Below are 13,433 nucleotides of genomic sequence, written 5' to 3'. Positions count from 1 at the left end.
TTTCTTTTAAAAAGTTTAGTGCATAAGAATGTAACATAAAGAGATATAGACTAATTTTTGTTTCCGTGAGTAAATTTTAATAACTAAAAGGAAATTTCACTGTCTTATAATTCAATAATTATGACATTTTCATATACTTTTTTATAGAATTCTATACATGATGGCCTAAAACTGGATTATTCTTTTACTCAAAGTAAGGCATCTTTCCAATTGCTTTGTGTCACTGTCTGTTATCAATTAGAAGAGAAGCAATCAATTGCCAAAGTATTACTTCAACTTGACTGAATTAGATAATTTGCATCAACTGGAGAATACCAGCACTAGAAAGGCCCCATGGGTTTATGTCTTTTTTTTTTTTTAAGAGCTGCACCCACAGCATATGGAACTTCTCAGGCTAGGGGTGGAATTGGAGCTACAGTCGCCAGCTTACACCACAGCCACAGCAACACCGGATCCTTTACCCACTGAGAAAGGCTAGGGATTGAACCTGTGTCCTTGCAGATATTAGTCAGGTTCGTTACTGCTGAGCCATGATGGGAACTCCTCCCAAGGGTTTAGGCTGTCGTTCTCAAACTGGCTGTCAGACCTATCTAAGGAGCTTGTAAAGACACCAGTGCCCAGGAATCATCTCTAAGATCCTGGATTTAATTGGGGTTGGTTCCCGGCAGTCTATTTTTCCTTCTAATCTCCTCAGATGATTATAATGTGCATCCAGGGTTGAAAACCACTGGTTTATTCAGCTACTTGATTTCACAGATGAGGAAACCAAGACTAAGCTAATTTAGGGGATGGTCCAAAGTGACAAGACCACAATTAATTTTAACCACAATCAGTTAGAACTCCAAGTCAGGTCTTCAGGTTCCTGGTTAAGTATTCATTTAGTTACATAAAAAAGTGTAATGTTGACCAACCCAATGTTTTTGTGAGAAGTAAAAGACATGGCAATATGAAGATACACACTATAAAGCATTCTACTATATATGCTTTATTATTATTATTATTATACGAAGCCATGTTTAACTATAATTCACCATGCTCTCAAAAGCAAAATGAGTTTCAACTATTGTTAAGCCCATCGGTCCTAATTTCATGATATAAGGAGCTGCTAGCTTTCCTCTCAACAATTTATTTTCCTTTTTGGATTTCATTCCATATTCCAGGTACTGCATGATTTATGAAAGTGCTGCAAAAACTTTTCTAAAGAGGAACAAGTGTTTATTGTTTTACAGATTGAAATCTGTAGGGTCAGAGTTATAAATGTGTCAGTAATCAACTCTAAGCCTAAAGCTTAATTATAAACCTTGGAGGTTTAGGCTGCGGAACGCTCAAGAAATGTTTAAATAGTGCATTATTAATGTGCATGGGAGTGTTCTGAAAGCTTTAACTTCATCTCATGTACTTCACTACATAATTTTTTTTAATTCCAGTCATTATGCAATTTCTTATCAAATTAAATGTAATAAACATATCCTTACCTTGAAGCAAGTGGAATGGCAGCAAATTTGTAATTCATCTAAAATCATCTTAGTTTCTGTGCCCAAGGGCTTTCGACAGTAAGTACACATATCTCTTTCAATGACAGACCTATACAGATGTAAGCAATTAAAATTAAATTTGTCACCATGCCAAAAACATATGTATTCCCCATAAAGTCATAGGGAAATGATATGTTAATTTTGTTGACACTTTAGTAAATTGTGTAAAAATCAAGGAAAGTTCAGGACTCACTTATTCTAGTGATAGAATTAATTCTTCTAGTTATCTCAAAATGATATCAAAGAATTAACATGAGGGAAAATTGCAAATTATTAATTCATTGGCAATCAAGAGTGCATCTGGGCAGGGTAAAGATGGTTATAGTTTTCCTAATTGAAACAGGTCATTAAGTACCCCTTGAAGCTAGAAGAGAGTTTTGAATTATTAATGTACATATAGCATAGAAAAATTATACTGCAGATTAATACAAAAATTTAACTCCCAAAATATTCAGTGGGACAAAAATAGAAATTGATTCAAGGGTGTGTTGGCAAATTCACATATGATGGATACCCTAGACTCTAGAACCTAGAGTCACCAAAATGCTCCCCGATGCCACCTCTCTTGGTGTCATTGTAAGACTCAGAATCTTGGAGTTCCTGTCATGGTGCAGTGGAAACTAATCTGACTAGGAACCGTGAGGTTGAGGGTTTAATCCCTGGTCTCGCTCAGTGGGTTGAGGATCCAGCGTTGCTGTGAGCTGTGGTTTAGGTCGCAGACACCGCTTGGATGTGGCATTGCTGTGGCTGTGGCATAGGATGGCAGCTGCAGGTCAGATTCGACCCCTAGCCTGGGAACATCCATATGCCATGGGTATGGCCCTAAAAAGACAAAAGACAAAAAAAAAAAGACTCAGAATCTTGGGGTCCCTCTCATGACAAAAATTCTCCAATATCGTATAGCCTCACCACAAATTTGATGGGAAAAAAATAGAGCTTTGTTATTTATTTTGGAAAAATAATGTTATGCATTATTATGTTAATGTTATAATAATGTTATCTTATGCATTATCCATCTATCTATCCATATATCCATCTATCTATCCACATATATAAACACACATATACATTCATATATATACATACTCATATATATATACATACCTATGTACACACACACTTAAATTTCCCATACTAGACAGCACATCGAAGAGTAGAAAACAGGCATGCTCTAGCATCCTCCCTGACACTGAGACAGGAGGTGGGACTATAAAGAAGAGTGAGATGGTCTCCTCCAATGAGAAGCTTTCCTTCCATCGGGGTACCCAAGGTGTGTGACTCGATGATCACCACATATTACGGATCGTGAAAAGAGCTAGTAGAGCACAGTCAGCGGAGCCACTGATCCCCAGGTGAAGTCAGGAAAAGCTTGTCAGCATAGGTGCCACATGAGTTAAAGCTTGATGGTTAAGGCGCTCTCAAGAGGAGGTGGGGAAGGGCGCGATGGAGGGGTTCCAAGCAGAGGGTGGGACGTACCAAGGTGCCACTCAACAACGGTGGCTGGAGTGACTGAACTCCAGTCAAGATTCCGCAGGACCAGGTTCTGAAGGCCCATAAGCCATGTGCACAGCAATTTGGTCTTTACCCTGCAAAGTGCACCGACCACCTTACATGGGACTGATGTGCTTAGATAAGAACTGTGGGGACTCAGCTAATTTCATGCAATACTCAGCAGAAAATGTCTTTGTCTTTCTGGCTCATTTCACTCAGTATGAGATTCTCTAGTTCCATCCATGTTGCTGCAAATGGCATTATGTCATTCTTTTTTATGGCTGAGTAGTATTCCATTGTGTATATATACCACATCTTCTGAATCCAATCATCTGATGGGAGAGGGAGGGAGTGGGAGGGATCGGGAGCTTGGGCTTATCAGACACAACTTAGAATAGATATACAAGGAGATCCTGCTGAGTAGCATTGAGAACTTTGTCTAGATACTCATGTTGCAACAGAACAAAGGGTGGGGAAAAAATGTAATTGTAATATATACATGTAAGGATAACTTGATCCCCTTGCTGTACAGTGGGAAAAAAAATCAGCAGAAAATGTTGGCTTGACTGACTGGTTCTCATGGAGAATTGACTTTTTCTCTGGTAACTAAAAAAAATCTCAAGGATCACTTAGGAACAGGAGTGGAATTCTCCATATTAAGAGTGATACTTTAATGAAGAGTGTTTTCCTTTCTTAAATTAACTGTAAAAATATGAGTCCAGGGAAAGCTCTGATCTTGGTCCTTATTAAGATCATTTAGCCAAAGATCTTTGCAGGCATTGTGAAAAGCCCAGTTCTGTCTTCTTGGCTATCTAGACAGTATCTGTGGTGCTTTTGTGGTCACACCAAAGAAGTATGACTTAAAAGCAAGACATTCAGAAGAGCGCTGGTAATACAAGATCTTAAGAAAGTGACGTCCATGTTTCTCCTAGCAAATGGGACATTGGTTTGTCTTTTCAGAGGTCATGTATTGAGTATTTGCTAGGTGCCAAGAACTGTGTTATAAGCTGAGGCTGTGCATAAAAATAAGATATGTCCTGGAGTTTCTGATGTGGCTCAGTGGGTTAAGAACCTGACATAGTCTTCACGAGGATGTGAGTTCGGTCCCTGGCCCCGCTCAGTAGGTTGAGGATCTGGCATTGCTGTGACTGTGGTGTAGGCCTCAGCTGTAGTTCCAATTGGACCCCTAGTCCAGGAACTTCCATAGGCCACATGTGTGGCTATAAAAAGAAAAAAAAAAGATATGTCCTGACCCTCAGTGAGCCAAGTTTCTAGCTCTCCCCAGAGAAACACCATCGATAGGATACCAGACTTTTGATTACAGCTGGTTTCCAGTGGTTGGGTTGAGATGCTAATTATTTCTTTTCATTTCCTCTGCTGGAAGTCTGCAGGCCACGCTCTCACGAGGGTCACCTATTGGTGCCCCCACTGAATAGTAAATGGTCAAAGCAAATAATCAAAAGCCAAAGTTTGGGGTCAGTTTACTAGCACTGAATTGCTGCTCATCATAAGCCCCCGCCTGGGCCAGAGCAGCATATCCAGGCAGCTGTGTGTAAGGTGAGCTGACTTTGAAAGGCCTCAAGGAGGGGGTGCCGAGGGCCCAGACTCGGGATGCAGTGAAGCCTAGATGCTGATAATGTGGCAGCTCTGGAGACGCCTGGGATCACCCCCAGCAGAGACACTGGCCTGGGTGGCAGCTGTAAGGCACAGAAAGCGCTATTGGAATAAAATGCATCAAATCAAAGAATAGCCAGAAGACCAAGGAATGAATTCCTGGATGCAGAGGTTATTGCATTTTTCTTTTTTGGTCTTTTTTTTTTTTTTTTGTCTTTTTGACAGCCGCACTTGCGGCATATGGAGGTTCCTAGGCTAAGAGTTTAATCGGAGCTGTAGCCGCTGGCCTACGCCAGGGCCACAGCAACGTAGGATCCGAGTCACGTCTGCCACCTACACCACAGCTCATGGCAATGCTGGATCCTTAAACCCACTTAGCGAGGCCAGGGATCGAACCCGAAACCTTATGGTTCCTAGTCGGATTCATTTCTGCTGCGCCACGATGGGAACTCCGAGGTTATTGTATTTTGTTTCACTCGTACAATCACCAATATAACAGTTACTATCAGGAGTGTCCATGTTCAGTGGAAAACAATATATATTTCTTTTTAAAAATTTTTATTACACTTGATTTACAGTGTTCTATCAATTTCTTCTGAACGTAAATCTATTTCAATGCTATTATATAATATATATACATAATAAAAATATATAAACTATATATTACAGATACCTATACACATATATAATGAAATATGTATTATTGACAAAAGTATATATAGACATATATATGTATAAATAATCTAAAAGAAAATACACGTATATACATATGTGTGTGTATACTTTTATGTACGGAAGTACTGAAGTACTCACCTGTCTGAAGTCGAATAAACAGTTTGTATGTATTTTCCAGAGATACTCTCCTGATATCTATCCTTTGGTGATTTACTAGAAACAAATACATAAAGACATGTGAGAACTGGGTTATTTCCTAGTATCGAACTATATATCCCTGTGCAGGTGAGGAAACAGACACGCCTCTCCACTCACACAGTCTCATTATTATTCTTCATGATGTTACAAGCCAGGACAGTACACTTGTTGCTTATTTTTTAAATTGATTTTTTTTTTTTTGTCTTTTTAGGGCCACACCCATGGCATATGGAAGTTCCCAGGCTAGGGGTCCAACCAGAGCTGTAGCTGCCAGCCTATACCACAGCCACAGCCATGCCAGATCTGAGCCGCTCCTGCATCCTACACCACAGCTCACGGCAATGCTGGATCCTTAACCCACTGAGCCACAGAGCAAGACCAGGGATCGCACCTACGTCCTCATGGATACTAGTTGGGTTAGTTACTGCTGCCCCACAGTGGAACTCCCAACACTTATTTTTTTTTTGTCTTTTTTTTTTGTTGTTGTTGTTGTTGCTATTTCTTGGGCCGCTCCCTCAGCATATGGAGGTTCCCAGCTAGGGATTGAATCGGAGCTGTAGCCACTGGCCTACGCCAGAGCCACAGCAACGCGGGATCCGAGCCACGTCTGCAACCTACACCACAGCTCCCGGCAACGCCGGATCGTTAACCCACTGAGCAAAGGCAGGGACTGAACCCGCAACCTCATGGTTCCTAGTCGGATTCGTTAACCACTGCGCCATGACGGGAACTCCCCAACACTTATTTTTTCATCTGGAGAAGTGTGGATATGCAAGACACCTCCAAGTTGACTTAAAGTTAACTTTTCTCCCCAAGTCTAGAAAGGATGGGGCGAGGAGAGCACAAGAACAAGCATAAGTAGGAAGAGCAGTTATTACTTTTCATGAACTTTATACTTATACTTCCCTCATTTTTACTAAAAGAAAGCTATCTGCAGTCTTATATAAGTAAAAGAAACACACAAAGCATGAGTCCGTGCATGCCAATAGAGATAGACACCATTCACACAGACAAGGACTCCTGAACTTTCAGAGAGAGCTACAGAAGTTCTTATTTTCACTTGAAAACATCGCAGAATGGTTTGGAATACAAACAAGAACACTGCATTTCTTTCTTTCTTTTTTTTTTTTTTTTTTTTTAGGGCCTCACTGGAAGCATATGGAGGTTTCCAGGCTAGAAGTCGAATTGGAGCTACAGCTGCCAGCCCACACCACAGCCACAGCAACACGGGATCCGAGCTGTATCTGTGACCTACGCCACAACTCATGGCAACCCCGGATCCTCAACCCATTGAGCAAGGCCAGGGATCAAACCTGCATCCGCAGGGATGCTAGTCAGGTTCGTTAACTGCTAAGCCTCGATGGGGAGCTCCCTGTAATTTCAAAAGTCCTCTTTGTTCCCTTTCTTACACTGCTCCAGTCTGTAAACATCACTCTTTTCTGGAGACAAATGAAGTCTGCAATGGGCTAACCAGCTGACAGCTCCTAATTGCTTCCCCAGCCCTTCTGCTACCTGGGAGCATATTAGGACCAGAAGCAAAATGTTCATTTATTTCACACAGTGAGCAAGAACTTCAGAGCCCTCACTTGGGGTTTTTTAATGAGAAATCTTTCTTTCCCTCCAAACTGCTGATAGGCAGACTGCTGTCAGAAATAGAATCCACTTTATAGAACAAGTAGCCCACAATGCTAAATAAGAGTTTGCACATATTTATGTATGATATGTCCACCACTAAGCCCATTTTATGGGTCAGAAAACTGAGACTTGAATTGAGACAGGAAATTGAAGTTAAGCAGCTTTCCTGAGGGCACCTGATAAGTGACAAACGAAGATTCAATCCCAAATCAGATTCTAGGGCCTCTATGCTGTCTACTGTACTGTCAGTGTAGATTTTAGGGAGAAGTGGATTAAGCAGAAAAATCAAACTTGAGGTTGCATTTTAAAAGGTAACTTATTGCAGGTTTGAGAAATCCTTTTGGAGGGGAAGGTTGCTCAAAGCCTGAAACACCTGGGATTTCTGGGAGCCCCACCCCCCATATTCCACTCTCTGGCCTCTTTGAAACAGGTTTTGATTAACACACATACCTATATTCACATTTCCATGGCTTCCCTTTACTTTGCTCCACAAGTAGGCTCATTCTTGTTTCTATACTCCTTGAAAATCAAATGACTTGTGAATCCCTGATCTTGGTGGACATTTTCCTCAGTATCCATCACATCAAGCAGCAGATTTTGTGGCCCTGCACATATTTACTAAAAACCATACCCCTTATTTCAGATTAGAGGTAAACAAGAGTAGATAGAACCACTGAGATAAAGTGCGACTCCAAATTGGCATGGAAATAGTCGTGTAATTTTATAAAGTTGTTAGTCTGTATGTTTCTCTGACAGCTTTCAAATAACTATCCTATTATGTATACATGTATTATTTTAAGTATTTAGTCCATCCAATGACTTTGAATGATTGACAGCTACTTAATACCAGAAAGGATAGGAGTTCCCGTTGTGGCTCAGTGGTTAACGAATCCGACTAGGAACGATGAGGTTGTGGGTTTGATCCCTAGCCTCGCTCAGTGGGTTGAGGATCCGGCATTGCCATGAGCTGTGGTGTAGGCCGGCATCTATAGCTCCGATTAGACCCCTAGCCTGGAAACCTCCATATGCCACAGGTGTGGCCCTAGAAAAGACAAAAAAAAAAAAAAAAAACTGGAAAGGATAAAGAAGTTATATACCTAGAACTCATAAATTGTCTGCTATTTTAAAAAAGCAAGAATATTCTAAAACAATAGTATCTCTTCTTAAATATAGATTATTTCACAATTATAAAACATATATATATAGCAAAATACTTCAAGTAAGTTTCCGGTACCTCTTCTCCATATACGTTCTTGTGTACACGACAGTATCCTTCGGTCCTGCATGCCTGGTTTCAGCACTAGAGCTGCAATACAAACCATTTTACTTCATGTTTAAAGTTTGTTTACAAGGATATTCTTTTTTTTTTTTTTTGTCTTTTTGCCTTTTCTAGGACCACACCTGTGGCATATGGAGGTTCCAGGCTAGGGGCCGAATCAGAGCTGTAGCCACCGGCCTACACAAAAGCCACAGCAATACAGGATCCGAGCCGTGTCTGTGACCTACCCCACAGCTCATGGCAACGCTGGATCCTTAACCCACTGAGCAAGGTCATGGATCGAACCCGCAACCTCATGGTTCCTAGTCGGATTCGTTAACCATTGGGCCAAAACGGGAATTCCAAGGATATTGAAATTAACAAGGCAATGGATGTGAGGGCGATCTGGCTGCGACATCTGTCACCCCATTGATCGCCAGGGTTGATTCGGCTGATCTGGCTGGCTGGACGAGGGTCCCCTTCCTCCCTCACCGCTCCATGCGCATCCCTCCCGAATCTACATGCTCGGTGGAAGAGGACAACCATGCCTGATAGAGGAGGACCGTTCTTCGGTCAAGGGTATACGAGTCTCTGCTCTCCCCTGCTAGAACCTCCAAACAAGCTCTCAAATTAACAAGGCAATTATCCAATCCAATGAAAAAATAATGCTCAAATATTCCTTCTAAACTATAACCTTTGAAATATAAATGTTAAAGTGGTATTATCCACTTCTGCAGAAGGTATTTACATCTCCCATTTTGTCTTAATTTCCACTGTCTTGGCCTACTTCCAAAACGCTATGATGAAAATCAGTCACGATACATCTGTAGCTCCATGATCCCTGATGAATCAAGGATCATTTGGAATATTTGTGTAATATGTGTCAGTGTCTGTTTCCTGGATGTCCTATTCATATTTCCAAACCATAACGTTCCCCAACAATCTCAAGCAAAGAGTGGACCTTAATTAACCAATATGATAACATCTGATTTAATGAAAACCTCTTTAAATCTACAATGCCAATGTCACAGTCATGCTTCAAAAACATGGTAGACTTTTCAGGGAAAAATCACATTTTTCACTTTCCTATCCAGAAGCCACAATTTACCAACATCGAAGTTGTTTACTCAACACCTTTGTACAAGCCTGTTTAGCCACTGACAAAAATTTTAAATTTCTGCATTCCAAAGGAAGGATGTATGTGCCTATTTAAAAAACAAACAAACAAACAAACAAAAACAGAAGAAGAAGAAAAAAAAGAAGGAGAAGTGCTCTGTCATTTGTTTTATAACTGACCACAGTACCTGAGAGTCCTCTTGGCTTCAGGAGAATAGGCAGTTGTTTTAGAGGATGGGATGATTAAAGCACCAGCGCATCCATTAACTTGGCCATCCAGCCTGAAAAAGCAAATATTTGGCACTTAAAATCAAGGCCACTTAGAAGATTTTTGTTTTATTAACATTCTGTTCCGTTCACATTTTTTTACATACAGTGAGCCTCTCTATGCTTTCCTGATTTCTGCACAGATACACAAATAGGATACAGGTACTATTTTACTCCTCCCCAGAGACCACTGTCTTACCTATAAGAATAATCTACCGGCGTGTGTCACATTATCTAAATGCTAGAGCAGCATACCTTTCCACCAAGAGCATCTCAAATTGATTCCAGCAACATTTGCACAGCAGTAATGCCATTTTGGAAAGCTTTTCATGTACAATATATCTGAGAGTTTATCAGTTTAATGAAAATTACCCAGGGATTGCTTTGAGAAATTCAAGATTCTGTTTTGTTTTTCACGGAAAGCAGTGCTTTGAAGATTGCAAAAGAACTTTGATCCACATTTCTGCTAATCTAAAAATGTCACTGCACTTAACAAAGTGCAGGCATATTTGCTTTTTCCTATGAAACAGAGGGAAATTTCAATGCAGGGAGAGCAAAAGCTTTAGCTCTTTTTCCTCCCACGTGTTAGTTAACTCTGACATAGGAGAGACATAAAAACTAAGAGGAGAATTTAGAACGGAATCATCATTTATCATTCTTGGCTGGCCTATTCCTTCCATTTTCATTCAGGTAGCTCTTAAAGAGGAGGAAAACACTTTTCACATATTGTCATCTCTGGCATACAGAAAATCACCTTCTAGTTTTGTTGTTGTTGCTATTGTTTTTGTTTTTTGTCTTTTAAGGGCTGCACCTGTGGCATATGGAGCTTCCCCGGCTGCGGGTTGAATAGGAGCTGCAGCTGCTGGCCTACACCACAGCCACAGCAATGTGGGATCCGAGGTTTGTCCTGACCTGCACCATAGCTCACCCAGCTTCTCATAACGTTAACATCTGATATAACCATGGTACATTTGTCAAAATTAAGGAATTAATGTTGGTACGATGTGATTAATAGAACTACAGCCTTATTCATGTTTCCCCAGTTTTCCCGTTGATGTTCTCTCTCAATTCCAGATCCAAATCAGGATACGACGTTCACATAATCACCATGTTGCTTTACTATCCTAGAGTCTGTGGTAGTTGCTAAGTCTTGCTTTTTCAAAAGATGGTGGTAGATTTTACAAAGGGAATCCTATCTTGATGCCAATAAGTGGCAACACAAATTTTTTTTATTATTTAGAACCACAGAATGAGAGAACCGTACTTTGGCAACCAATGAAGTAATCTCCAGTGCTATTTAAAATGCCACTGGATCCCACATCCAAATATTCTGATTGATTTGGTTTCATATATGGCTTGGACACTTGGATTCTTTTAAAACCTCTCCAGTGAGTCAGAAGTGTAAGTCAAGGTTGAGAACCACTAACTTAGAGGCAGCCCAACCTCTTACCCAAACAGCATTGGTTCTCCAAGTGTGGGCTCGGGATCACTAGCAGGTGATTCTGATGTAAATAAAATTTGGGAATAAGTACAATCGGAAAAAAAAAAAAATGGAGTTCCCGCTGTGGCTCAGTGGTTAATGACCCCAACTAGGAACCATGAGGTTGCAGGTTCAGTCCCTGGCTTTGCTCAGTGGGTTAAGGATCCGGTGTTGCCGTGAGCTGTGGTGTAGGTCGCAGACATGGCTTGGAACCTGAGTTGCTGGGCTGTGGTGTAGGCTGGCAGCTACAGCTCTGATTTGACCCCTAACCTGGGAACCTCCATATGCCATGGGTGCGACCCTAAAAAGATAAAAGACAAAAAAAAAAAAGAGGTTATCTTTCATTGAAACAAATTGCTGAATTCTAACTTCCAATCAATGGTCACAGTTTTGTTTCTTAATTAAATAACTCCATAAGCTATAAAACCCAAATATTGTGTTGGAATTCACAAAATTCCAAATGGAATTACACTTGAAAAAACTGTCTTCTGCAGTGGAAGTTCCCCTTGAAAATTTAACTATCTGGATACCTCATACACTGCTGGTGAGAACATCAAATGGGACAGCTGATTTGAAAAACAAGTCTAGGAGTTCCCATCGTGGCACAGCGGAAGCGAATCTGACTAGGAACCATGAGGTTGTGGGTTTGATCCCTGGCCCTGCTCAGTGGGTTTAGGATCCAGCACTGCTGTGAGTTGTGGTGTAGGTCGAAGACACGGCTCAGATCTGGTGTTGCTGTGGTTGTAGTATAGGCCAGTGGCCACAGCTCCAATTAGACCCCTAGCCTGGGAACCTCCATATGTTTTATGAAAAGCCCCACTGAAAGCAGAACACCTCTCAAGTCATATTCAATGGCAAGTTCCTTACTTATTTACTTGTCATTTTTTTCCCCTCTTTTTACAGACACTCCTGGGCATATGAAAGTTCCTGGGCTGGGGGGCAAATCAGAGCAGTAGGTGCAGGCCTGTGCCACAGCAGCACTGGATCCGAGCCGCATCTGTGACCTACCTACACTGCAGCATGTGGCAATGCCGGATCCTCAAGGGCATTATGTCAGGTTCTTAACCCGCTGAGCCACAACTTTGATCATTTGATCAGTAAACATTTTTACTTTGACCATTTCCAAATAATATTTGATTGAGATTGGTTAATTGCAAGCCCAGCACTATTCCCAAAATACTGGATTTTTTCAGTAATCTTACTGAAAATGTATCCTCCCTTACTCTATCAAAAGCTTGCTTGGGATCACAAAAAAAGAGAAGGCAGGTGACAATTTGGGAAAGAAAGAAACTAACTACCTCTTACATGCAAGAGCAGTTAGTAGGTATGAAAAACAAACAAAGGAAACAGTGAGCCAACCTTTTCCCTACTTTTCTACTCTCTGCACACAATTTCAACTTTATCATTTCTTTACGTAAATATTTTTTTAAACAGAACAGGCAGCTGAACCTAAAGAAGGTTAAAAATAGAAACTTTTTTTTTTTTTTTAAGGGTACTCCCATGTGTGGGGAGGAGAACTGCTAAACATGGAAGACTTTTAAAATTCTTTCCTAATTTAAACAATCTGTAACCACAATGAAGTACAGCTTCTATCCCCTTCCCTGCAAAAGAAACTAAGTACAACAGTTTTAAAGGCAGTAAAATCTGGGGTGTAAAGAAATTCCAAAATTAGGTCCTGTTTTGTGGCTGTGGTGAATTTGCGCATTCTTTTAGCACAAGGTATCCAAGGAAGAGATTCCCAGAGTGCTTTCTGCAGCACTGAAAACCTACCAAGCAACAGTAGGTAAAAATAAATCTTCACAGCCCAAGTGCAGAGAGCTGAATTTCCATGATGCCTTTTACACTAAGCCATGGAACAGCAGGCCCTTAGTCAGAAATTCCAACAGAATTTTGATTTCTGTCAACTTTTTTTCCCCAAATCAGCTGTAAGCATCCTGCACATCGATTTTTGTATTCACACAGTATTTATGTTTAAATTTATTTATTTATATTTACATACAGTTCCACTTCTCAGAAAATCTTCCAAGGTTATATGATTTATGCAGGCTCATATGGAATGCATAACCAAAAGGTAAATTATAATAAGCCTTACCTTTCATTCTTATTCTTAAGCACACTGGAATTTACTTCAATTAAATTTTCCTGGTCCTGGTCTCTGTAGGGG

General features: G+C 40.7%; 1 protein-coding gene across 7 annotated transcripts in view; it reads right to left on the bottom strand.

The window, feature by feature from the left end:
- SCEL (sciellin) overlaps positions 1-13,433 on the bottom strand; it is a 132,577-nt gene that overhangs the window by 15,546 nt on the left and 103,598 nt on the right. For all 7 annotated transcript variants that reach the window (XM_047756300.1, XM_047756301.1, XM_047756299.1 and 4 more), the window contains 5 exons: positions 13,362-13,424; positions 9,711-9,803; positions 8,383-8,454; positions 5,454-5,528; positions 1,476-1,584 (listed from right to left, as the gene is read on the bottom strand). In XM_047756300.1, coding sequence (XP_047612256.1) covers positions 1,476-1,584; positions 5,454-5,528; positions 8,383-8,454; positions 9,711-9,803; positions 13,362-13,424 — 412 coding nt within the window. The remainder of the gene's footprint in view (positions 1-1,475; positions 1,585-5,453; positions 5,529-8,382; positions 8,455-9,710; positions 9,804-13,361; positions 13,425-13,433) is intronic.

The sequence above is a fragment of the Phacochoerus africanus genome, chromosome 13 (assembly GCF_016906955.1).
Source record: "Phacochoerus africanus isolate WHEZ1 chromosome 13, ROS_Pafr_v1, whole genome shotgun sequence".
Lineage (NCBI taxonomy): Eukaryota > Metazoa > Chordata > Mammalia > Artiodactyla > Suidae > Phacochoerus > Phacochoerus africanus.
This window is presented reverse-complemented; position numbering and strand designations above follow the sequence as displayed.